This window comes from Crocodylus porosus, unplaced genomic scaffold (genome assembly GCF_001723895.1).
Source record: "Crocodylus porosus isolate Cpor-Errol unplaced genomic scaffold, CroPor_comp1, whole genome shotgun sequence".
Lineage (NCBI taxonomy): Eukaryota > Metazoa > Chordata > Crocodylia > Crocodylidae > Crocodylus > Crocodylus porosus.
Genome location: NW_017728923.1, coordinates 5,362,975 through 5,389,334, shown reverse-complemented (window position 1 = coordinate 5,389,334; position 26,360 = coordinate 5,362,975). Strand labels below are relative to the sequence as shown.

The 26,360-nt window shown below is 49.6% G+C and overlaps 2 protein-coding genes across 2 annotated transcripts in view; one reads left to right on the top strand and one right to left on the bottom strand.

Annotated features, from left to right (window-relative positions):
• VASN (vasorin) overlaps nt 1-8,837 on the top strand; it is a 30,482-nt gene extending 21,645 nt beyond the window's left edge. The window contains exon 2 of the mRNA XM_019540002.1: nt 6,092-8,837. Coding sequence (XP_019395547.1) covers nt 6,102-8,126 — 2,025 coding nt within the window. The 5' untranslated portion in view covers nt 6,092-6,101 and the 3' untranslated portion in view covers nt 8,127-8,837. The remainder of the gene's footprint in view (nt 1-6,091) is intronic.
• CORO7 (coronin 7) overlaps nt 1-26,360 on the bottom strand; it is a 195,211-nt gene that overhangs the window by 69,588 nt on the left and 99,263 nt on the right. The gene's annotated exons all lie outside the window — the stretch shown is intronic.

Below are 26,360 nucleotides of genomic sequence, written 5' to 3'. Positions count from 1 at the left end.
ATAATGCAGAGGACCTGAGAGTGCAGCTCCAGTAAAAACAGCCAAAGCAAGGCAAGCTGTGTTATTTCAAACAAATATGTTATAACAATAATAGAGGGATAACAATACTGTGAATGGCTCCTGCCTCCCTCATTTATTGAAATGGAAGCCATGTTCCCCATGCTCAAACACACCTCAGATTGGAGCCAATGAAAACAGACTAAGCTCCTGGGGCAGAAAGGGGTGTGTGGTATGTTTGGCCAAAGCTTTGCATCACGTGGGAGCTACTGGAATATAAATAGGGATTAATACTAGAGACCCAAGCTGCATTCTCCACCATGGAGACGGAGTGACCTCCCTTTCCAACTACTCTTCCAAGCAAGCCCCCCGCCCCTTCACATGTATACAGAGCTCTTATCTAGTTAACATTTAGCATGTGGCTTTTTTAATATGTCAGTGCAATTTTCCTTGATCTTCAGCCTACTGCATCTCATTTACTGAGCTGGGAAGGCAGGCTAAGGAGTTGTGCTTCTCTCCCCTGCTTGGTGGTCAGCTCTTGTCAGAACAAAGATAGTTGAGGCAGAAGACAGATTGACCTTCCATTCTCCAGGTTTATTGCCCACTTATCGCCTCTCCAGCCTCAAAACAGCAGCACTGATTGCCATGGAAACTGCATGGGGGGGGTTTCTGTCTGGAGTGTAGAAGGTTTAATGAGACTTCTGACTTTAGCAAGGCTTTGATAAAGTCTCTCACAACTTTCCTGCAAGCAAACTAAGGAAGTCCAAGTTGGATGAATGGCTTGTAAAATGTATAGAAAGCTGGCTGGCTGGTAATCAATGGCTCAATGTCTAGGTGGCAGCCAGTATCAAGTGCCCCAGGGGTTGGTCCTGGGGCCGGTTTTGTTCAGTATCTTCATCAAGGACCTGGAAAATGGGATGCAGTGCACCCTCAGCAAATCTGTGGATGACACCAAATTGGAGGAGTAGTAGGTATGCTGCAGGGTAGGGCTAGGATTCAGAGAGATCTAGACAAATTGGACTGGACCAAAAGAAATTTCATAAGGTTCAGTAAGGACAAATGCAAAGTCCTGCACTTAGGACAGAACAATCCCATGCACTGCTACAGGTTGGAGACTGACTGGTTAAGCATCATCTCTGCAGAAAAAGATCTGGGGGTTACAGTGTACAATAAGCTAAATATGAGCCAAGAGTGTGCCCTTGTTGCCAAGAAGGCTAATAGGATACTGGGCTGCATTAGTAGGAGTGTTCCCAGCAGAACCAGGGAAGTGATTCTTCCCCTCTGTTTGGCACTGGTGAGGTCACATCTGGAATACTGCATCCATTTGTGGGCCCCCCCACTACAGAAAGGATGTGGACAAATTGGAGAGAGTTCAGTGGAGGGCAATGAAAATGGTTAGGGGGCTGGGGCACATGACTTACAAAGCGAGCCTGAGTGAACTGAACTTATTTAATCTGGAGAAGAGAAGACTGAGAGGGGATTTAACAGCAGCCTTCAACTACCTGAAGGGGGGTTCCACAGAGCATGGAGCTAGAGCCTCTTCTCAGTGGTGGCTGATGACAGAACAAGGAGCAATCTTTTCAAGTTGTGGCAAGGGAAATTTAGGCTAGATATTAGGAAAAACTCTTACTAGGAGGGTAGTAAAGTACTGGAACAGGTTACCCAGAGAGGTTGTGAACTCTCCATCCTTGGAGGTTTTTAAGACAGTTAGACAAAGCCTTGGCTGGGATGATCTAGTTGGGGATAGTCCTGCTTTGAGCAGGGGGTTGGACTAGATGACCTCCTGAGGTCCCTTCCAACCCTAATTCCCTATGATTCTATGAAGGGAGCTACTAACAGTAGCTTCAAAGCAATACCCCTAACAGCAGACAAGTCTCAAAGTGGTAGCATGGGAGAAATCAAACAGCTCAGCTGCTTTAACATGGAGTTCCCTAGCATGCTCTTTGCCCTGTGTAAGTGGAAGGGACCAGATCCCTCCCCCCAGAACATGCTATTTCCAGGGCTCATACAATTAAATCCAATGGAGATTCTTCTACTTGAAACAGTTCACTGCACGATGACCATGCTCCATATGAAACAAACCCCAGAGATGTTCCCTGCGTTGCTACTGACCTCCCAGCCTCTGGACACTCCCACCCAGTGCTATGACTAAGGCATGGAAGGCTTTCAGAGCTGCCTCTCCAGTACTCTGGGTGGAAGGAATCCAGGGCTGAGGAGCATCCAACAATTGTCTGAGTGCTGGACTGAAGATGACTCCAAGGGGCGTGGGGGGAGGGGGGAGGGTGGTGATGTCAAGCCACAGGCCTTGCCGGCCTGGGCTGAGGCTCAGTCCCTCAGGCAACTGAGAGGCATAGAGATAGGGCAGACAGGGTGGGTAGGTCAAAGCTGACTCACAGAAAAATGGGTAGGGCTCTTGAAAATATAGAGGAGGCTCCAAAGAGTATGTAGTGTGATGGTACATGTCTACCACTGGACTGTCATTTTGATAGGGCCATAAGCAAAAGGGGTTCCACACTCAGCCACCAATAATCCCCAAGGTACATTTGCTTTAACTGAGGTTGTCAGTTCTCACTGCCTAGTTTACCCCTGCTGGGGGTATCCATTCCCCTGTGGTCCTGTGCAATGCAGGCAGGGAGATACTCAGTGTCCAGCTGCACAATGCCTGGAATTAGCTGGTACAGTCATACCTTTCCCTTGAGAAGTAATACATTTGCCAAGAGAACCTCTAATCAGGGCCCCGTGCATGCTGCAGGCATTTCAGTGACTATCTGGGCCAATGGCAAAAGTGCATACAGATCTCCGTGCTGGCATACAGCATGGGGAAGTTGGGCTCTCCAGCTGTTAAAGGGCCTCTGGGCATATCCTCTGAATGCAGGCAGCTGCCAGCTATGGAATATGCCCAGCAAGCTGAGCTACTCTGCATTAGACACTGATGTTGCTTTGTCAGCCCCAATGTACTTCTTGCAGCAGTAAAAAAGCTCCACTCAGAAACACCCCAAGCAACATAGCCTCATCCCACAAAACCAGGAGGAACAATAATCTTGCAGCAAAAACCTCCCTTGCCAACACACACTTGGCTGAGATTCTAACACACCTTGTCCCTTTAGCGGCTGGTCTGGCTCCTGGTGACAAAGGCCCAGCTACAGGACTCTGGGGGACTCCACAGGGCACAAGAGTATTGCTTAGTTTGAGGCAAATCAGCAAGCACTGACAAAACGGCTGGAATCCAGGCTTCCCAGGGTTAGTGGGAGAGACATCGGTGAGGAGTGTCACTTACTCTCTATTCAGTACTGGCGAGGCCTCACTTGGAGCACTACACTTCAAGAAAGAAGTAGACTGATTAGAAAGAGTCCAGCAGAGATTGACAAAAATGATTAGAGGTCAGGGAAGCAATGCTTACGATGAAAGACTGAAAAAACTAGGATTATCTAGTCTAGAGATGAGACAGCTAAAATCCTTGAAAGGTTCTTATGAAAAGGGTGGAGATAGACTACCCTCTGTGACCACAGGGGCAGGGTCATGGTTATTGACAGGACTAGAAGCAATGACCTAAAATTGCAGCAAACTGTCCCAAAGTGCAGGGACACTGAGACGGCTTCCTCTCTTCAGACACCCAGGGCAGGCAGGCAGGGGTTAGTGGGAGGAGCAGTGGTAGAGGCACCAGGACCCACTGAACACAGAGTCCTGCTCTGTCCACAAGGCATGTGCTGGTTATTTGTGAAGGACTTGAACCCACCACACACTGGCTGCACTGGGATAGAGAGGCTTGCAGTACTGCTCTTGCCTTGGGGACAGTGGCTTGCTCTTGCTGTGTTTAGAAACACGCAGGGAGGAGAAATCCCCAGAGAGCTTTCATTAGTGCTTTGCAAGTGAGCAATGAGAACCTGCGTGGGTAACACAGGTCACCCCAGGCACTTACCACCTCACTCTGCACTAACCTGCCAAGCCCCTGAACCAGCCTTCCCTGTTCCAGACTTGTTCAGGAAGGCTGGCAATAATGCCAAGGTAGCCTGAGGAACCCTCCCACCTCCTTAGGTGCCTGGGTGTTGAAAGCCCTTTCAATCCTTGGGCCCAGGAGGCCCGAGGTGTATAAATATCAGGGTGATGGGAAGAGGGACAGTAGGCAGGAGCCAAGCGATGCTGACAGGCAGGCGCCTTTCAGCTATGTTGGGGGCAAGAGGTTATACTCCCGCAGGGGGCTGGCTGTGTTGGTAAACATCAGGCACGTGTCAGCCAGAGACCTCCTCCCTCAGCAGAGCAGGCCACCAGGAAAGAGGCTCCCCTACCTCACTGGGCCTTCTTCTCCAGGGGCAGAGCCCCATGCAGTCCTGAGGAGGTAAGTCTGGCTGCAAATAGGGACCTGCCCCAAGGCAGACAGATAGGCTCAAAACAGCCTGTAATGGAGACACTGCTTGGGCAGCTGCTTCTTGCAGGACTGCTGAGACACATGGTTGTGGGAGGAGGAATTCAGGCAGTGTATGCTGGGGGAAAAGGCAGCAAGGGGCTTCATCGCTATCTGGAAGGGATTTGAAATACCCCATAAAACATCACCTAAGGACTACCGTGCTGCACTGTGGCATCTCCCTCATGTTCAGAGTAGGTATGTCCATGACCTTAGATATTCTGTGCTCTGTGTTGATACTGCACCCAGCACAAGGAGGTGCTGGCCACAACTGGGCCTCTTGGCTGCTACCCTAATACACATAATAGAAGGTAGAGCTGGCTAACATGGCTCAGCTCTGCAGCATGCATGAGTATAAAAACCCGAGTGTCCCTGCTCAACCTTGCCAGGATCACAGCTGCATTCAGGCAGCTGGGTGATGGTGGGGATCTTCCCTGTCCACCCTCTCCCCAAAACACAATGTGGAAGCCCACAAGCATATCACTCTGTTCTCTCCTGTTCTACCCAAGCCCTTCCCCTGGTTTGGTTCCTCCTGCAATGCCCTGAGCTGGGTTTAACTTGTGCTGTGATGGTGATGAGGTGATCTGGAAGGGCTACTTTATGGAGATGGAATAGCAGGAGAGCAGAGGAGAGGCCAAATGTCTTAGAAACTACATCTGGCAGAGGGCACTGCAGTAACAACTGCCTATGTTTGACAGACCTGCTGCAGTCCCAATAACTTGCTGGACAGGAAGCAGAGAGCCCATCAGGGGGCAAAGCAGTTGGAGTCACAGTGATCAGATGATGGTCAGTAAACTCAATAGATTGAGCAGAGAGAGGGGAGCATACTGGAATCCCTTCAGGACCAGGGTTCTCCTTTGCCCCACCTGCTCCTCACTGCCCTTGTCAGCTTCATTGGCAATTACGCCCCCCCCATCCCAGATAACTCCATGAGGGTAAGAAGACGAAAGCGAGAGCTTTGGCTAACACCACCTGCTCAAATAGCACCAGCCGCCCGCATAGCCACCTTCTGCTTTGCCAGCTCCAATCCAAGACAGGTCACTTCATTATTAGCAATAGGAATAAAACTAGGCAAATACTTTCCACATGAAGCCTTACAGTTACTTCCTAACACTCCCTCTTGGACTGAGGGATGGAAACATGGGATAAGCAGATATGGAGTCCCTGCTCCGGGTCTGTGTGCATGCTGCTCCCTAGAGAGATTTTCACGGTTGCGGTATCTACTGCCAGCTGGTCTGTCCAAAAGAACCTGCCACCCCAGCGAGTCTCACTGCAGCCCATAAGCCGCTGACAGCAGAGTCCTGTCTGCTGATCCCAGAGGATCAAGGCTAATATTCTCTGGGTCCAGAAATTTGGTTCAGGGGCAGGTCAAAATCCAGACCCAAGTTCTGTGAAGATGAATTTCACAGACACTTCTGCCCAGGAGCAGATCATCCTAGCCTCACTATATTTTTCATCATTTTGATTAGCATTTGTGAACTGTATTATGACATGTTACCCACCTCCACCTACAGATTTGACCAGTGCTCTCCTCTACCACTCCCACCCTTGCATCTCAATCCTGGCAGTATGAGGACAAATTGGAGGTTTATACAATGCTCTGGGGCCTAACACAATCCTTAACAACCCCTCCCTCCCTCCCCTGCCAAGGCAACCTAGCATGTAACCTTCACCTGGTTTTTCCTTCCACAGAGACAGCATCATGAACCAGCTGATCTTGTGGACACTGTTGCTGCTCCTCTCCTCAGTGGCCCTTGGCCAGGACTGTCCCTTAGGCTGTGTCTGCAATCAGCCACAGACTATATTTTGCACATCGCGGAAGGGTGACACCATCCCAGCTGTCTTGTCAACAGATACGACCAATCTATATGTGTTTAACAACAACATCACCTTGCTCAGAGAAGATACTTTTAAGAGCCTGCCAGAACTCCAGCTACTGGATCTCTCTCAAAACAAGATCTCCAGCATCCCAAAGAATGTCTTCCAGCCCCTCACAAACCTCATCAACTTGGACCTATCCTCCAACCAGCTTCAAGAGATCACCAATGAGACCTTTCATGGCCTGCACCTCCTGGAGCGCCTCTATCTGGACAAGAACCGAATCCAGCATATCCATCCTGCTGCATTCGATACGCTGGAGAAACTGCTCGAACTGAAGCTCCAGAACAACCAGCTGCAGTCTGTGCCACCGCTGAACCTTCCCAACCTCCTTCTGCTGGACATAAGCCATAACAAGATGGCCACGATCGAGTCTGGCACCTTTCACACAGTTAACATAGAGTCTCTCAAAATAGCAGGGCTAGGACTGACCCACCTGGATGAGGAGCTCTTGGAGAACCTTAACAATCTTCATCAGCTGGACATCTCAGACAACCTGCTAGACAGAGTCCCAAAGGTCCTCCAGGGCCTGCGAGGCCTCACCAAACTCAACCTGGCCGGCAATGCCCAGATCTCTCAGCTGCAGGCGGAGGATTTCCATGACCTGCAAAACCTTCTAGAGCTGGACATCAGCAATCTTAACCTCAACACCATCCCCAGGGACTTCTCCACCTTCTTCCCTAGACTCAAAGCCATTACAGCAGCAGAAAATCCTTTTAACTGCATCTGCCAGATGAGCTGGTTTGTGCACTGGGTGCACACAAGCAAGGTAGCGCTCAAGAGGCCAGACGAAACAAGGTGCCATTTCCCCCCAAAAAATGCAGGCAAGCTCCTCCAGAAACTGGAGTACGTTGATTTTGGATGTCCAACCACCACTACCACCACCACCACCACCACCCTGAAAACTACCACGCTGAAGCCTGCCATGCTGCTCACCACGAACAAGCACTTTCCACTGGACCCCAGCACCACTGCCCCTACCCCAGAGCCAGTGCTCAGGCAGGACAGCAGTACTGCAATACCATTCACTGTTCTGGATGGGCAGACAAGTGCCGAGGTACAAATCTGCCCTCCTCGTACATGCCTAAATGGTGGCACCTGCCAACTAAACGACCATAACCACTTGGAGTGCGTGTGCCCTGCTGGCTTTTCAGGCTTGTATTGCGAGTCTGAGGTCAGGAGAACAACTATCTCCACCATCACCCAGACAGCGACTCAGACCAAGAAAATAAATATTAAACAGGTCGGCAGCAGCTCCCTAAAAGTGGATTTGCAAAATTATATCCAGTCCAAGGCCCAACTGAAGGGCATCCGCCTGACCTATAGGAACCTCTCTGGCCCAGACAAGCGGCCAGTCACACTAAGCCTGCCAGCATCACTCTCTGAATATACAGTGCGCGCGCTGAAACCCAACTCCACCTATCACATCTGCATCGGGCCGCTAGGAGAGAAAATCTCCGAGGAGGAGTTCTGTATAGATGCCCAGACCCTGCATGTGACTCACCAGCAACACTCACCTGTCACTCAGAGCAAAGACAGCAACCTGACGCTCATGATTGTGCCTGCGCTGGCTGCAGGCCTGCTGCTGGTGGTTGCCGTGGCCATAATCATGTACTACCGCCGGCACCGCCAGGCTAAAACGCATTCCAACACAGATGTGGACTCCAGCCCCCTGGAGCTGGAAGGTGTAAAAACATGCCTGGAAAACGGAGACTTATCAAACCAGAACCAAAAGCTGCCAGAGAACATGACACTGCCAAATAGCTTAGAATGCGAGGTCCCCTTGATGCAGCCACACTACTCTAGCAATAACAACACCACCACAGCATTAAAGCCGTCCTACTTCTAAACCAAAACAGGGACTAAGAAGGTCACAGTTCACCGGTCCAAGACAGCCCCAGCCTGACACGGCTCAGGTTGCCAGGATGAATGCTCTCCATTGTTTGCAACTGGGGCATGTCCCATTTGGGACAAGGAACACTGAAGGGTTAACTTAAATTAAAATAAACCCCAAAATGTGTAATGTGCAATTTTCCAAGAGGCTTATACACTTAGGAAGTAGACACTGTAATTTTACTGCTCAGCATATGACTAAGTGCCTGGATTTTTGTGGCTGTACATAGTATGTGTGTGTAGAGAGAGGTTGGGGTTTTTTTTAGCTATTGCTAAAATGAAAGACATCTGTGACTTAGTTAAGAGGCATCAGTGTGCTGGTAACAAAGGATCCTTTAGCTAAGCACTGCCCAAGATAACAAACTCATCAGTAGGTCTATGTGAAAAGCAACAGAGGAAGGAAAAGGAAAATACACACACCAACTGAGGTGCAGGAGTGCTCCAATGTGCTCCACAAACGTGTAGAAGTTTTAAAAAGAAACAAAAAACCTCCCAGAACTGGGAATTTAAGCTTTAAGAAACTGTAGAGAATATTTATAAATGATTATTTCCCATTTCTTCTGGGAAAGCTCTTTTTCTAACGCAGAATGTGTACTTTTTTGTATGACAGACAGATGGAATGTTTTTGTACAAAAATAAAACCGCTGTACAGTGTTTCTGAAAAGCACTACCTGTGTCTGGGATCTGTTTTGCAGCCGTACTGGTCTGCAAGAAAAGAGAAACACAAAACTCTAGAGCTCTTGGTTCAGAAGTGATACCTTTTAATAGACCAACTAAATAAGAGCAAAAAAAGCCTTTCTTTGCAAGTTTTTGGGCACACATACCCTTCTTCAGGCTGAGGATAAATCAAAGATGGTAAAAATCCTCTTAGGGGGAAAATAAAATCCTGTGGAAAATGCTCTTGCATGATCTAGGGCAGGGCTGTCCAACTGGTAGCCCCCAAGTGGTTAGTCTGCAGCTCCCAGACTCGGATTCTGGGTGTCACTCCTCCAATCACTCTCCTATTGCTCTTGCCAGTTTGGATTCTCCCTCCCTCTTGCTTCTGGTTCCTACCCCTGACTCTGGGGTGCAGCAGGGCAGTTCACGGACCCAAGGAAGCCCACAGCTGGGAGGTTCAGGGGGGAACAGGGAGCGGGGTACCCACAATTCTAGACATATGGGGGGGAAGTGGGGACACTCACACCATGTGGTACTGGGCACTCAGTGTGAAGGCACGCAGCCACTCAGTAGGAGACGGCCTTAGTCTGTAGTTGAAAGGGCACCTGCCTGAGAGGTAAGAGCCCTGCACTCTATTCCTGCCTCTGCCATGGACCTGCTGTGTGAGCTGGTAAAAGATGCTTTGCCTCGGTTTCCTCACCTAACACTGCTTGCGCTCTGCCTGCTACAGTGCTTCAAGGCAGCTGGCTGGACAGTGGTGCCTGTGCCCACTCACATACTGGCCAGAAGGAGAGTGGTGGGCTTTGATACCCAAGAACTCACTCCGGTCATGTTCTAATGCCATTTTTTCCAGCTAAAAAAATAAGACAAAAAGCCTTGTCTCAGGATGCTCTCTAGGAAGGTGCAGCAAGTGATAATTGGCTTCTCAAGCTTGTTCCCTCAGGCTGGTCTAATAAGGTGAATTATTTTCCCTGAAAAAGTCTCCTGTTCTGTCGGTTGGGAAAAGAAAGAATACATGGAGTACCAAGTGCAGGGAACAAGCAGAATTTCTAGCTTCTACTTCTACCCCATTTATTATTTTTCCAGGTCATATCTCTCACCCCCATGAATGTCACATCCACCAGACAAGCTCCTACGGCTCTGCTCTTAGCTCATTAAATGGATGTGCACCCTGGCTAGATATGGAACAGCTCAAGCTGGCATGTCAGCAGCCTGCTGGGCCATGTCTGTGTGGGAGAAACCTCCCAACAACTCCCACCACTGGTAGACCAGCTGGGAGGTTATGTACACAAGAGACTCTAGTACACTCTGCTATTTTTAAAAGCAGCTCTTGTCACAAATGCTTGGTCTAACACTGTTGACTTCTACTCGTTTTAGCAGGGCTCAGCTGAATAGTGCCCAGGCTGCTGGCGGGGGGGCGCGCGCATGTGGAAGCAGAGACTGGACCTCTGAGGTTTCCAAGAGCCCAAGCTTCTCCTAGGTCCAATTCACAGCATCTGTCTGCAGATACCATGGCTTTGATTACTCCAGGGAAGTTATCTGTAGTCCCAGAGGATAGAAATGTCTTCAAGTAAAAGTGAGTTACCAAGCAAATCCCCTGGCTCATTTTGCAGCTTCACAATGGTCACAGGACAATGAGGATAGGCTTGGGTCTGCCTTGTTTTCTAACACTTGCAATACCAGGAACATCCAGCCTGACCTTCCTGTTTTTGTTGGAGGACTCTTTAGCTGACTCAGATGTAGATTATGCACTTTCTCAGCTCTTAACCACAGCTAGAGGTGCTTCATCCCTAATACAAAGGTCTTTTTTCCTCCTCATGTGTTAAAGAGGTGTTATAAAAATAAAAAAACCCCAAGAGCTTTAAAGGGGCACTATAACCTCCTCTAGCCTCCTAGTCATCAGGTTTTACTTCCTTAGTGTCCTGAGGTCAAAAAAGCATCAGCTCCCTAGACTTCCAGAGTCTTCCAAGGGGGCTAGAGCAGGAATTTTCTGAAGTTAAAACAAGCTAAAAACCGAAATCTACAGTATTGCCACAAATCCTCCCAGGCAGACAAGGTTCTTTGGGTAAATCTGATATCTTTTAGTAGACCAACTCAAATTGCTGGAAAAATTCTTGTGATGATGGGTATTTGTATCTGAAAGCTTGCAAAGAAGAATTTTTCCAACTATTTGAGTTGGTCTAATAAAAGATATCAGATTTACCCAAAGAACCTTGTTTGCCCATGTCCTTAGACTAACAGTGCTGCAACCTACACCGCTGAAACACGGAACAAATCCTCCTAGCCCTTGCCTGGATGAGAAACAGACACTGATACAGGCACACAGCCCTTCTTTTCCCTTTGCACTTCATCCTTTGCAAAAAAAACCTGGCATCCACAGACCAGGAGTTCTTTGGAAATTAAGGATTTCTACATACTCTTCCCTCCTGTACAGAGGTGATGAAGGCCGACAGACAAACTGTTGGCTAGCTTAGTTCTGGTTCTTCCTGCACCCACCTGGAGTAGGAAGCTTTGTTGCAACAAGACAGGCAAGACTGTATTTCTCTACAGACTCTACCTTTCCAATATCAGGGAGGAGACCACTAGGTTGACCATGGGCTAGGCTAAGAACAGAATTCTCTTATCAGCGTAGCTTGACTGAGGTCTCTTGGGCCCGTTTAACAATTAGCTGAGTTTAGCTACTCCAGCATATGAGGGAGAGGCAGGAATCCTGGTGCTTGAGTCCAATGCTCTCTCTACAGTAGCCTGAGTGCAACTCACAGCACTGATAACTGCAGTGCTTCCATATTGTGCAAGAAGTATTAGCCCCTGATGACCAGAAACCCAGGGTGAGAGCTGCAAAGGAGCTATGGGAGTCAGGATACCAGAAAGTCTGCAGGGCAACCTCCCCTCTAAGCTGTGGGGCTACTACTTGTGTGATGCAGGGGGGCTCCCACCGTGCTGTGCAGACTTCACCCCACATTGAAATGTGGCCACCTCTGGGCCAGAAAGCTGCAGCAGCTGTTCTGACCACAGCAACCCCACACAATGACTCAGACCCACAGGAGAAGAAAGAACCATTGCATCTCACTGGGAAGGTAGTCAGACAAAATGTCCCCTCTTCCCCACATTCCCCCAAGCTGGAACATAGCCAGGCTGCCACAGCTAAAGCCCATGCAAGACCGTGGCTATCCACCTCACCCAGCACATGGCACCTCCAACAACACAGCCCTCTTTGCACCATGCTGGACACTGCAGCACAGGCTTACAGAGGACAGTGCTACCGACCAAGGGCCGGAGAGCTCTCTGAGCATGGTGATACAGCCACAGCCTTAGCAATCACTTTGGCTAAGAAGCTGGGACAGACCCAAGGAGATGTCCTGCCTATCCCAGAGGGATTGTGTTCCCTGTAGTCCTCCTTTGACCCAGTCACTGTCCACTCACCGAATAAACCAACTGTGAAAGCACCTGCAATGTTTGTGCCTCGCTCCTGAGCCAATTCAGGCACCCTGCTATGCTCAATGGCGTTGCTCTCCCTTCCCAGGACCCCTGGCAGACTGAGGGGAGCAAGGGGGACAAACCCACCACAGGAGAAGAACTGCCAGTGTTAGCATCTTTGGCTTACCCCAACATGGGCATGCAGTGTTCAGACCTGGACAGTGGGCTCCATCCAGCCCCACATCCTGGAAGGTGAATGCCAAATGAGATACCCTGCTGTGCTGAAGATCATGACTGAGGGGTACATTCCCTGGCACTCTGCATTCCTGCTGCTGGGCTGGGCAGCTCCAACCAGACCCCAGGCGTTTACATGGAGATGAGTGAGTGCAAGAATTTGAAATTCATTTGGTTTTACTTTTCTTTAGCCAGATTCCATCAATATTTACACAGCTGCCTTTCATTTCTCCACCCACCCCCATCACCTAACAATCAATATCCCCTCTGACCACCCGCCCCACAGCACTGCTCCTGCCTGCCTCTGATTAATGGAGCCTTTCAGAACTTAGATTATGAGGCTACAACTCCACTTATTTAAAGCACAGCATTTTCCCCCAGCACCCATCTCCACTATGAAGTGGGAGGAGAGGGAGTGCCCTTCAAATGCAGAGGGCTGCAAATGCAATGCCTTCCTCTCCGTAGATACTGCAGCAACCTGTGTCTTCCAGTACAGATGCTGTTAGCCAGGCAGTTTCCACTTTAGTGGGGTACCAATGAGAGGCTTGTGAGGGACTGAGGCAGCACAGTACATGCAGCCCCAAGCTCTGACAGTGCACTCCAGTCCTTAACTGCATATGCTGCCATCACACACAGTGTGACCAGGGCCCCTCAGCTCTACCTGAAGCCCTACCACTGCTCCCCCAGGTCTGCTACAGCTCCTCCTGCCTGACTGGCAGCTGCTACCCCTTGCCGGGCAGTCCGATACAGTTCTATGCTACGTAGTTCTGTCAACATGCCTCAATCACAGCCTACAGCCTCCCTGCTAGTCCAGCCCTATTTCCTTCCAACCAGTGAGGCCAAAGGACTTGCCCTTCTGACCCACAGCCTCCTCCTATTCCAATCTTGGATCAGACCAAAGCCCAAACCAAACAACACAGCAGGGTTGCAGTATGTACAAATAAGGGCTTGCTGAACACCAGCATACTGCTGTGTCCAGAAGCAAGAGGCCAGTGCTTTGAGCTCCAGCCTGACTTGTTTGTGTAAGGCAAGCTCTGTCTGTCAGAGGTGGTTCCTTCTGGAGGTGCGAGTCAGTCACATGGACCATCCACGAGAGACTGAGACCTGGTGGGTGTATTCTGCTCTATCTGCTGGAGTCCTTCCCATCCTAGGCATTAGCATTAAATGGATTTATACTCAGCAGCCAGAACCCCTGGCCAAGGGTGCCATCTTTGCCATGGAGAGGTTGCTCCCCACAGCTGACACAGGGGTCAGTTTCAATCATGTGCTCCATATTGTTTAGACTACCCTGACTATGAGAAACCACAAGGCAAAGAGAGGTTTCAGCATAGCCGATGCTCTGCCCTGCAGGCAGAGCCTTGGCGCCTGGACTGCCCCATGGGTTTCAGGGGAGAAAGTGAAGATGCAGCCTGGGGCCAAGAACCAGAGAGAGGCTGCTCCAGGACCATGAAAAGGCCACATATCCTTTTCCCATCTGTCTAAAGCTCCCTTCATTGTACATACTGCTCACTCCCTCCCCTCTAGGTTGTGGGGTGCTGGATCCCACTGTATTTCCCCAGTTTGTGTCCCAGATCAGCAGCAGCAAGAAGGCACCCTCCACCATGAGGAGATCTCAGCCACCAGAGCAGGTCATGCAAGGAACTGGCCCTGCCAAGAAGGCTGTGGACCCTGGAGCATTCTGGGTAGTGGGTAAGGGCCTGGATATCATGTCCCTTTGCTCCATTCAGCATTTTCTTTGCAGATATAGGAGACTGTCATCAGGACCAAAGAGCAGCAAATAGAAGGGGAAGCATAGGGTAGAATAAGGAGAGTTCACTCCATGCCTCAAATTCACACCTTACTCATGGGGGTAGATACTTACTCCTCAGGACGATCAGCCATCCTACCTATTCTCTCTTTGATCACACAACACGGGAAGCAGGAAGTCCCTTGCACTTTGAAGGGACCTGCAAGTAAACAGCAGCAGTCTGCTCAATATCATCTACATAGGAGCCAGCAACTGTGACTCCTGATTTTGCCACTGTCTTTTGCCTGGCCTTGGCCCAGTGGTGGCATGAAGCTAAAGGTGTTCATGAGTAAAGGGCTTTGATACCTCTGCTGAAAAGTGCTACAGAAATACTCAATGCCACAGGCAGCAGTCAGATGACCCGCTGGCATGCTCACAGAAAGCCTCAAACAACAGGTCTATTCTCAGCTTCTCAGGCTAGGAACAAATGTTGCATTTAAGTTGTGCCTTTGTTTATCCCGGAACAAAAATATCCTGGCATCGGCACATATATACATAGACCTTCTAATCAGGGTTTACCAAGCAGCTGTATATGGTGCCACTTTTCTACCACTGATTCAATGATGCAATCTCAGGATAAATGTACAGACATACCTTCCAATATCCCAGAATAAACCTTTTACTACCTGGAAAATATTTTTTTTTTTTTTTAGGAATTAACATGGTTGCACTTTGTTCTAGGATAAATTGGTTTATCCTTTGATAAATGCAACATCTTTTTGCAGCCTCAGAGCAACACACAGCACACTTTTCCTGAACAGACTGACTCATCTTCCTTGTTCCTGAATTAATGATACAGCCTGCTGGAACTCCTCTGCAACCCTGAATATAAGTTTATGAGCTCTCTCACACACACTACATATGGTCAGAGGCTGCCTGCCTGCCAGTGTAGCTAAAGTTGCCTAGTGGGTCTAGTCTAGCCTCTTGGTTTCATAACATTTTGAACTTTTTGCCTTTTGGGCTGGGATTTCCCAGATTTGGTCTCCGCACAAGAGGTACATTTTATTTGGAAAGGCTGAGCAAGTCCAGACCAGCTGGTCTGCTTGCAGAGTGATAAAAGCCCTGGTTGCTTTACCCAAAAGAGCTGGGTTTTGTATAAGGTGATCAAACCATGGACAGGGCAATGCTTTGAGAGGTGCAGCTTGACTTGGAAGTACGTCTCTGACTGCAATCCGAAGAACAATGGAATGGGTTAGCTAATTTCTAGGTATGCAGAGGAATTCTCAGAGCTCACACTGGAGTGCCAAAGCCCAGCTCTGCTGCTACCTCAGCTTTGCAGTCACCCGATAGGCCCAATATTCCAAAAACCAGTGAGCAGAGCTAGGGCTTGGGAGGGCCAAGAATATGCCTCAGGTGCTGCTTCTGACTTGAGTTTTTGCCTAAGTCCACCACAATCTTTCAAAGACTCCTTTGCTGACATGTCAGTAGAGTGCCCAGAGCAACTGGGCCTGATCCTTGGTGCTGTAATATGGACACATAGCAGCATATACATCAGCTATCAGAGGTACTTACAAGGCCTCCCCATCTTTGCAGTATCCAAGAGCCTCACTATCTCCTGTGGTCATCCTCATGATTCTGCATCAGCAGGGAAGAGCATGGGACAGATGCGGAAAAAGACTATGGGTCTGTCTGCACTATGAAGCACAAAAAGACTATGGGTCTGTCTGCACTATGGTGGCAGTGTCCCCCATAAAGGCTGTCCCATAAAGGCCCTGTCTGCTCACACACTCTAAACCCAGAAGTAGGCCACAGGCTACCCTGGGATCAATCCCAAATGCCTACTCCCTAGCATGGAGAGACTGTGGGATTGAGAGTGACCTCAGAGGGGTGTAGAACTGTGACAGTGTTGCTTGGGGATTAGGTGTTACCAGTCACGTCAGGCTTCTTCAGTCTGGATGGCCTGTGCATGTGCTGTCAGGATGCCATCTGTTATGATGAGCTCCTAACAAGCTTGCTATTCCATGAAAACAGCAGGCAGGCTTCAGTTCGGAGTGAGAAAAACTTAGCCAGGTTCATTGTCCTCAAACAAACTTAGCACTATCATCCATAACCAAGTGATATACAGTGCTAGCTGGGTCATGCAGGCAGTACAGGCATGAACATAACCCCTAAAACCAATGCAAAGTATTCAGGCTTTCCAGGCCCTTTTTTATACACTGATCAAATCAACCTCATGTTTAGAGCAAACACCCTAGATCTCACCAATTACTAAAACATATTTAGGTGACATCATCCACATCCTACTTCTGACCTATCAGTGCAGTCTTCTTATCAGATATGGACACCTGTGATCAGGTCACTGCTCTTTGTTGTGGTGCTCTGTACTAGGCTCATCAGTTCACTCTCTGTCTGTTGACCCTGGAGGCTCCTCTAAACCTAATGAACTATTTTGCAGTATGTCTGCACAAGCCATACGTAGCATGCCTAGTTCTGTGTTCATGAGCCACATCCAGATGAGTGTGGACATGAGGTTATGTGGTGCCGCAGACCTGTCTGCAGCACCACACACGCAGATGTTCCCTGTATGAGGTGGGGAAGGGGCTTGAGCCCGAGAGATCCCAGGGTCAAAACAAACACACACAGAAAAAAACAGGGTGGCTCATGCGGCAGCAGTATGCGCCGTGCAAAACCAGAGCCTGGCTGGCTGCAGCTCTGAGAGACCCCCAGGTAAGGCTGCACAGTTGCTGGCCCGTCTCCCATACCCTACCCAGGGTAACCTGCCACACACCAGGGCAAGTGTGGCACGGGCATTCCCCAGGAACAAGTAGCAGCAGTACAAGGTGTGCCATTACTACCTGTCCCTCTGGAACAAATGTCCGCGCTCATCTGGACACACCCACGGGGGCCTACTTTGGTTCATGCTATTAGTAGGGCTTGCGTATGATTTCTATGTGCACTAACCAGTGGTTGTATATGTCATACTCTATTGAGGCCTATAAGGAGCACTCTGGTGCAGCCTCACCAGTGAACTTCTGGGTTTGGAGTTTGCTCTAGAAAGTTTCAGTGTGGTGCCAATGTACCCTCAGGGGCTGGGACAAGACATGTGTGTCACATAGAACTGAACCTCAGGTCTCCCCAAGAATCACTGGCTTGTACTCTAACTACTCAACTGTCCTTCCTTTTTTACACACCCCAAAGAAATAGCAACCTCATAAAGTGATCTTGGGGCTGGTACTGAGGAATGAGCTCTCCCCTCTCACTAACCTGTCTGAAGATCACTGACAGGATGGATCCAGCCATTCTTACACCTGCTACAATTCAACGGGGTCAGGCCAAATTCAGCTGCTCATCTCAGGACACTTCTCAATGGTCACAGGCCTACTTCATATAAGACAATGTCATCTGCTGGAACTGGCTGGTGGTGGACAAACCAAGGCCTGAATAGGCCCATGGTGACTGAGCTCCCCTGTTCTGGGCAAAACAAGCACTAGGAGCTGTGCTGTCAACAGGGCCGCAGCTCCCAGTCCTACAGCTGCATGACTACAGTCCTGCAGATACATGGTCTCTCTCAGGAGCACTTAACCACATGCACATACTTTTCCAGCTCTAACCGCCAAACTCCAACTTAGTACACTTGGAGAATGACTCTGATATCCCCTCCCAAAACCAAAGGCCTCCTTCCTAAGGGCTCAGCCCCAAGCTAGTGGCGGAGCAGGGCCTGGCCTAGCTAGGAGTTGTTCTACGTGGCTGCTGACTGGCTGTGGTACCAAAGGCTGATGTCAGCAGCACAGCCTGGCTTGGAAAGCTGCCTCACGCTCTGGATGCAATTAGAACTGTGCTCCTGAGGTTTCTGGCATGGGCAGCAGATCATCTATCAGATGGCGTGTCTGGAACGAGCTGGATTTTTCCCTGAGTCACTCCTCAGGTGGACTTCCTGCAGGGCTGTGTTCTATTAGAGGAAGGAGCACAGGAGAAAGGGGCCTTCTCTCTGGGAGCTGGCATTCAGATCTCAGCGGGCAAGCGTGAGGGATGCACTCTTTGCTCAAAGGGCCCATTGTAGTCCCCTCCCAGCAGATTTTTTAAATTAACTTCCCAAATTCCTCTGAAAATTGCTGCTGAGTAAATATTTTCCCTGAAAGCTTTGTATATTTTCCAACCCCACAACGGAGAGAGAGAAAAAATCCTCAAGCCTTAAGTTAACAAGTGGTGGGTGGGTGGTTGCAAGGGGTGGGGGCAACATGGCTTTCTTTGACCAGTCGAGTGCAGTATTAACTCTCCCCTTGGTATGCGGACATGTCCACTCCTTGCCCTGTGCCCCCCCCCCCAAGGTCCCCTAGGCAGCTATAACCCCGCTGGCTCTGAACCTGCTGTGTTAATAGACTAGGAAAGGGAAGCAGCTGATCACAGCCAGATTGTGCTTCCAGTGCAACAACAAATGAGGCATTATATGGCCTTGCCATACAGTCATTATAAGACACACACTCAGCACAGTAGCTGTGGAACACTGCCATTCTGCGTCACCCATCAACACACATGGGATGGGGAAAGCAGGAGCCTTGCATTGTACTTCGCTTCACAGTGATTCAGGATACGCAGGCCATTCAGGGGTCCCCTCCATGCATAGAGGAGCAGATGAGACATTGTAGAAGCTGCATGCAAGGAGCATGGGGAGCAGCAGGAAGCATATGAACCTAGGGCAAGGTGAACCAGGTTTGTCCACAGAACCTTACTTCTCACTTGACCAGGCAAGGGACAGCAGGGTAGCCCCAGGCACAAGGAGGGACCATCAGCATGGCCCTATTGACCAGAGAGGGTCAGCTTCACAACCCCATGCAATCCATCTGGGCTGACCCTCAGGAGACAGGACACTAAGCTGCTCTAACACAGTGAGTAGCCAGCCTGTATGGAAGGAAAGGCCTTCTCTTGAACAGCTGACAAAACCTGGCTAACAAGTCATCACTACACCTCAAGAGGTGTGACAAGGACCTAGAAGTCAAATGAAGCTATTTCTAGAAACACAGCAACTCACAAACAGCATACAGTGCTCCACCACTTGCCTCAGCTGTGTGGGATACTGTCTAATAGAAATGGGAGAAGTAAAGCATGTAGACAAAATTCTGGTTTTAGAGTTAGAATTTGGCTAGGGCAATATGGTTATAAACACCTTGGGCAAGACTGTCAAGTGACTACCGATTTTGGGCAGCCAGTGAAGGACACCTGAACAGGGTCTGCTTTACAGCAAATATGTGCTCTGTAGAGGCAGAAGACCTCCAGCACAGTGAGGGAAGGCATCTGTATTGCTGGAGTCCATGGGATTCTTTCCATGGACTTTACAAGAAACAGGATCAGGGCCACAGATTTCTGTGTCTACATGCAACTACACAGCAGCTCTGACAGGCCAAATCGGTTCCTATACAGCACAACTCCCAATGAGCCAATGAGACCAAGGTTTGTCCCCAGGTACATAGAGGCTTTTCCATGTAGGTCCAGCTGTTCCATGGTGAGCTGACCCCTCCCCAGTTCTACTGGAGGGTCACAGCATGTAGGAAGCCCATCCTATGCTGCACTCCTTCTAGGAAAGACAGGCAGACTTCAGGCTGTCACCCTTCCCTGCTGGGTCAGGCTAAGCACTTTTGGGTAGTTTGCCAACCAGTGGCTAAGGCTAGCAACCAAAGAGGAGCACAGAGGCAATAGAAGATGGTAGTGATTGACAGATGCTAGGTGCTTGTCTGTGCAGTTTAGCTGTGATCTACAGCAGCCCCATGTCTAAGCTTGAGGCAGGCTATGCAGATGGTGTCACCTTGCTGTGATCCCATGCAAGTTTAGTGCTGCTGAAAGCTGCCTCCACCATCCTGGAAATTGAATTCATCTGAACAGCCACAGAACACTGCATCCCATATGACACCCTAAGGGTGTATGTGATTCACAGACACAGACCCCCAAAACCCTATTGAAAACCAAGGGGAAAAAAACCACCTCAGCACTTCTACGGGCTTTTCAATTCTGATGGCAACTGGATGCAAACCTTCCATTACAGACTAAAAATATCAGGCAGATTTCTGAGCCCAGCAGGAAAGGAGCTTATAGCTACCAAATGCCAGCTCCAGCTCAAGCCAGAGTACGGCAGGAATGGATTAAAACAGGCACATTGGGAGACGGCTGCTAATTCCTCTGAGCTGAATCAGCGCTGAGGAAGGATTGCAAAACCCCTGACATGAAACCAAAAATCCCTCTTCCTATTAAACCCAGCAGGGACTGCTAACCAAGAGCTGCCTCAGGAAGCGGTCTTGGGCTTAGCAGCCTGTGCCAGCCCCTCCTTTGGAAAAGCAGCCATTCGCTAGCGTAAGTGGGTTTCTTTCCTTCCGGCGCCGTCCGCCAAGCTCTGGGGTAAGGGAAAAATCCCAGAGGGGAAGACGGCTGGAGTCACTCAGAGCTGTGGTCTGGCCAGTCCAGCACCCTGCCTGACAGTGAGCAGCACCACCTGCACCAGAGGAAGGGCAGGGCAACACTGGAGCAGGCAGCCAAGATAAGCTGCCCAACACAATGATCCTTCCTGACCCTGCTTGTGAGGAGCTGGCTCCACCCTGGAGTAACACAGGTTAGAGGCCTGACCAGCCTCTTTATTTAAGCTTAATCCTCTTCTTTACTTAAGCCAAGTGAATCTTGCTGAGCTCCTGCCTTTCACAAATCTCCCATGGTGACCTGCTCCTGGGCTAGTCACATGGTGCTCAGAAGTGGATTCTCTGATCAGTTTTGACATTTCCTTAGATGTTCCCTTGTTCCTGGAAAGTCATCTCCTAGCTACTGGTTATTGCATGGATAATCATTTATCATTTCTTGGCTTCTTTCTACACGCAGCAGGCTGCATCTTCTTCACCTCTGAATGGTCTTTCTGACCTACGCTTGGAGCAGGTTCCAGGTCATGTGACACAAGAAGCCAAAGCAGGCTCCTCTTGTACCACCTGTGGCTGCACTCAGCCTCCATTCTAGGTGGGCACACAACTCCACACCAGAAGCCCCACCTTTGTACCATGCAGGATGGTAGATGGTCCCAACCCAAAGGCGGCTTGCCTGTTACTCTGTATCTCCATTTGCCAAGACCACAAGCAAATCCACTTGCAATCCCAACACTTTCTACAGCCCACCTTTAAAGAATGACAACAAATCTGTGTCCCTGCAGAAGTCATAGAGATGCATGTTCCATACACAGTTATCAATGGCTTACAAGTGTATCAGAGACCATCCCACCCAGCACCCTAAGTGCCCAAGGCCACTGCACCTGGGCTAGGACAACATGATCTCCAGGGGTCTGACCTGTTTAGTCTCATTTGACTCAAGTAAAGGGGATACCACCCCTTTTAGTTAAGCTCCATCAGGCAATGCTGAGACTTCTGCTATCCCCTCTTCTTCCTCCCCAACAGCAGCCATGACAGTGTCTGGGGAAATTGAAGGACAAAGGGTTTAGGCCTGGCCCTGTGGCATCCTCCTGCCCCAAAAAGATGCAATTGCTGAAGGAGGGAGGCAGTCTGAAGGAAGCAGGCAAACCAGAAGGGAGACAGCAATATCTCCTGTGAGAAGAAATTAAAAGCCTGCCTAGAACTGAGCCCAGGGTGAATGAGGATGAGCAGGTCAGCAGGCAGGACTTCAGAGCCGTTTTAAGGCAGACCCATCACCTCAGGTAAGACCACCTGCCCTGGTGTTGCAGTGCCATATGCTACCTCTGCCCACAACCACCCTAGGTGCAGGGTGCTCACAGCTGTCCAGTCTTGTATGAAACCTGCTGTTCAGCACCATATACCACAGCACTCCAGAAGAGCAGGGACAGGGGGTGTGAGGCTGTGTGCGCTTGTGCATCACCCACACAGCCACACATGCTGTGTAAAACATCACCCTGACAGGAAGGGCTTGCATACAAAAGAGGAATACTCCCTGATCCCTGGTAATCCAAAGAGGCCTGTGGCTTGCACACATCAGGCACGCGGAGGCCAGACCCAAAGCAAGGGTGAGGCTCTGGCCCATCTGGTAGTGATTTCAGCAATTATGCTGATAGCTGCCTTCCCTCAGCATGCCGGCCCCTTGTAAGGCACATAGCTATTTTTACATGGAGTAATTACCAGGTCAGCCCAGTCAAGCTGCAATTCTGGGCACTGGCCTGGGTGGCTTGTGATATAAAATTAACCCTTTCAGGGGCTGTGAGGAAAAGCAGAAAAACAGGATGGCCCAGCTGGGAGAGCTGGAAAGAGTACTGGCAGGTTCTGGCAGGGCTGGGCTACTTGCTGTCAGGACATCCTGCCTTGCAGTTCCCAGGGCACAAGCAGGTACCTGGTTCTGAGCACCATAAGACCCAGGTGAGTTTACAGTTCCTGGTTCCGGCTCAGGTTTCCCTAAGCCTAAAATGCCATCCACAAATTAATCAAAACCTGTCCTCTTAACAGCCCAGCCAGATGGTCCTGCCATGGGCATCCAAGAAGGCAAAGGCATATTCTTCCAGCCCCAGTGCCAAGCCCTTAAAGGGTGATGCTGAGGGTATCATCATCCTGGGCACTGGGCAGGCACACATGCACCAGGTGGTGAGAGGCTCATACATTCTTGCCTGCGGGTACTACACAGGTCACCAAAGTGACTAAGCACAATCTGGCTTCACCTTCTCTGATGTTGGCGCTTAACCTTCACTTGACATTAGCATATGTGAAGGGATCATTTATTAAAAACCACAACATCGTGGGCTGTGGATGGCTGTTCAGGATACTGAATATGCTGCTCTGCTCAGTCAGCTCTGCTTGGTAAGGCTATTTTTTAACAGAGATCTATATTAGTGAAACTTGTCAACTCATCCAGAGTTGAAAAGCCAGAGGCCAGGGGCAGTGCTAGAGCAATCCTGCCTGCAGCGCCCCCTGCCAGCCACCTCACCCCTGACCTTGGTCTCATCGGCTCCACTCAGTCTTCAGCAATGGCCAGCCACAAACAAGCCAAGATGGTGGTTTGTGTGATGTGGTCGCCTATTACTACAATACTTAGGACTTATACAAGGCCTTGCTGTTTCCTTCTCTACCCCAAATGGCCCAAACTATTTTGTCTTATCATGGAAAAAAGCCCCAATCTTGCTTCAATGTAAAGCCCTTTTCCTTTGTTCCACATCTTTCCCAAAGCTGCTTGCCGAGCCCCAGAACCACTGTGTGCAGCCACAATGGAGCCCCGTGGATCCGCTCTGACAGCCCAGCTGACCCTCCTCTGCTGCATGGCCCCTGAGTGGACTTAGAACAGTCCTGCCCCTTGCCCCATGCTTCAGTTACCCACTTCCCTGCAGCACTGGGTTTACATTGGCTGATACACACCATTGGTAAAACCCACTCCACTCAGGGCCACTTCAAATGCAAGACCTTGGTTGGCAAACTCTGAGCTTTACATAACTGTTACTACTGTCCAGACACCACCAGGGGCCATGGCTAGAGCTGAGTTACCTCATGAACTCTAGCAGGTCTCCATGCTTTATGGGGGTGTGACCATCAGCCTCTGTGCTGTTCAAAAACCTAGGGAGAGGCAACAAGGTGAAAGAGACTGCAGCCTTTGCAAGCAAGCTCCCTTCCATGTTGGGAGTGGTGTTGGCTGGCAGGAACTGTGCCTAGACCACTACCTTGCTGCCTCACAAGGAGATGTGGAGTTGGAAACTTGCTTCTCTGTGTATCTGCAGCTTGTTGTCATCAGCAGGGATACCATGACTTTGGGAAGTCACAGAGTTTTGACTCCCCCCCCTGAATCTCGGCCCATGCTCCAGCTGAGGGACAAGGAAGAAAAATGGGTCCTGAGAAATTCTCACATCTTAAGGGACAGCTAAGACCAACTGCCTCTGCCACTGGGGAGCCATCCTAGCATTTGAGCTCTCAGAGCCCCACCTCCTCACTAAGAGGAATCCTGGATTATCTCTGAAACATTGGGGAGCAGCAGCTTCAGCAAAGGCACATCTTACAGAGAGCTCTGGCTCTAGTGGCTGGACAGCTACAGTGCCCAGGGAGCATCTTGCCCTTCGAAAGAAAAAGCAAGACAGTAGCTTCATGCAGAAAAGGAAGCCCAACATGTTCTGATCTGGCCAGAACTGCTGTCCAGGGAAGGGTGTGTGGAGACAGAGGCATATTAAAAACCAAGCCCCAGTTAATTCTTCCAGAGCCAGACAGGAGATGGGAAAGGAACCATCATCAGCCCCATGGCGGCTTACAGGGACTGAGCATTTGAGCAATTAATCACACACAGGCAGCAGGGACATTCACCTGAGGCCCACATGCTGCCCAGGCCTCTGAGACTAATGACCGCCTCCACTCCACTTCCATTAGGGATTTTATAAGCCCCTTGTCTTCTACATTTACGATCCTCAGCCCCTCTAATCAGTCAGTCCCTACCTTCCACTTCTGCCAGCACTTAGCTGTAAATGTCAGAAAAAGCTATCTCCCCCAGATGAAGAGCAGCAGTCTCCAACTCAAAAACTAGCTGGGAGGCTGGTGGTGCTAGTGGGGACAGAGGCAGGGGGGTGGTTAACTCAGCTCATTTGGTTGCTGGAGTTGCTGATCTTCTGACGGATATTCAGAAAAGAAATGGTAAAGCAGTCCAGTTTCTCCCCTTGTCTTACTAGCCAGGCCCCAAGCCCATGTTGTGCATCTCACCAGCAGCTGCTAGTACCTTCCTAAACCTTACAGCAAGCAGCATGTAGACAGCTGCAGGGGTGAGCCTAGTCACCTGCTGTCACAAGCAAAACACAACCTCTAACTTGGGTCAAGAAAGTTTTCCATCTGTGTGCTACAGGACACAGCTACAGAGCAAGTATTAGCAAGGCTGGCACTGAGAAGCGCTGGATAAACTACAGGCCCCGTCCCCTAGATGCTGCCTGACTAAGGCGTCAACAAAACCTTGGCTTCAGGTTCTAGCGGGACTCCCTCCTCTTCCACCCTTCTCTCCTTAGTTTAACAAGGTCTCAATTTCTACCTGGGTTCCCTCCTTCCCTTGTCCTTCCTGGAAGATAGCACCAGGCTCAGTTTGGCTGCCAAAAATAAATAATGAGCAGGGAGTTTCCAGGCCCTTGAAAAATCACACCTGGAAGATAAATCAAGTAACACATTTGCTAGGAAGACAGGAAAGTTTGAAGAGAAGTTTAAGAGTGAGGAGACAACAAACTGGTCTGCATATCAAGGTAGAAAAGTGATCTGGGTACCTACTTGGTAACTACTGATCAATTTTCTTATGCAATCATTAGAATCTGATTGGTTTCTACTGCTATTCAGAGAAGAACAAAGGTATAAAAAAATGTAATTGTTCTACCACATTTTGAACATGTAACCCCTGCACATTTCCTTCTTGCCAGCCAGTTTAATTAACCAGCTGACAATAATTAAAGGCTCTTTAGTTATACTCACTGGCCCTGTCTACCCAAGATGCTTACTGCTACTGTGCAGTCATTTAATACTTGCATACAAAAGTACTAAATGACTGTGCAGTAACCAGAGTTACTGCACAGTAGCACTGCCAATGGCTTTTAGGTGACACTGAGTGCGCAGTAGTTCAATACTGCTGTGCAGTAGCATTGTGTCATGCTTTGTGCCACACAACGCTACTGTGCAGTAGGGATGAGCTACTGTGCAGTCAGCGTCTTATGTAGATGTGGCCACTGTGTCCTTTCTTTAAGCTTAATAAATACGAGGTGCAGCAAAGCAGGACCAAAGTCAAACCATATAGGGCAGGGGCCTAGCCAGCCCAGCTACTGGCAAAAAGAAGGCCAGGGGAAAAGTCTAGGAAACGGTTAAACAGAATCCCTAACCCTGGTGCCAAACCACAAGCTTCCACAGCTAGGTGAACAGAGACCTGTGCTAGCAGCAGCAACAGGTCCTGGCTGCCCTCCTGGACAGACACAATGGGCACTAACACACACTTTTATGAGATGCTGGTCACTGGAATGGTCACTGCTCTGCCCACTAGAGTCACATTTTCCTTTCCATGACATGTGGGTGTAAGAACCAAACTGTTTCCTGAGATGGTGGGAGCTTCAGTGGCTGTCTGAACACACCAAGGAGGCACTGGCCTGCTAAGGGTGTCACCAAGGGACTCAAAGAACTGGTGAAACTAACAGAGGCCTAACTACTATAGTTTTCTTCCTGGGCCATCCTGGCCCTG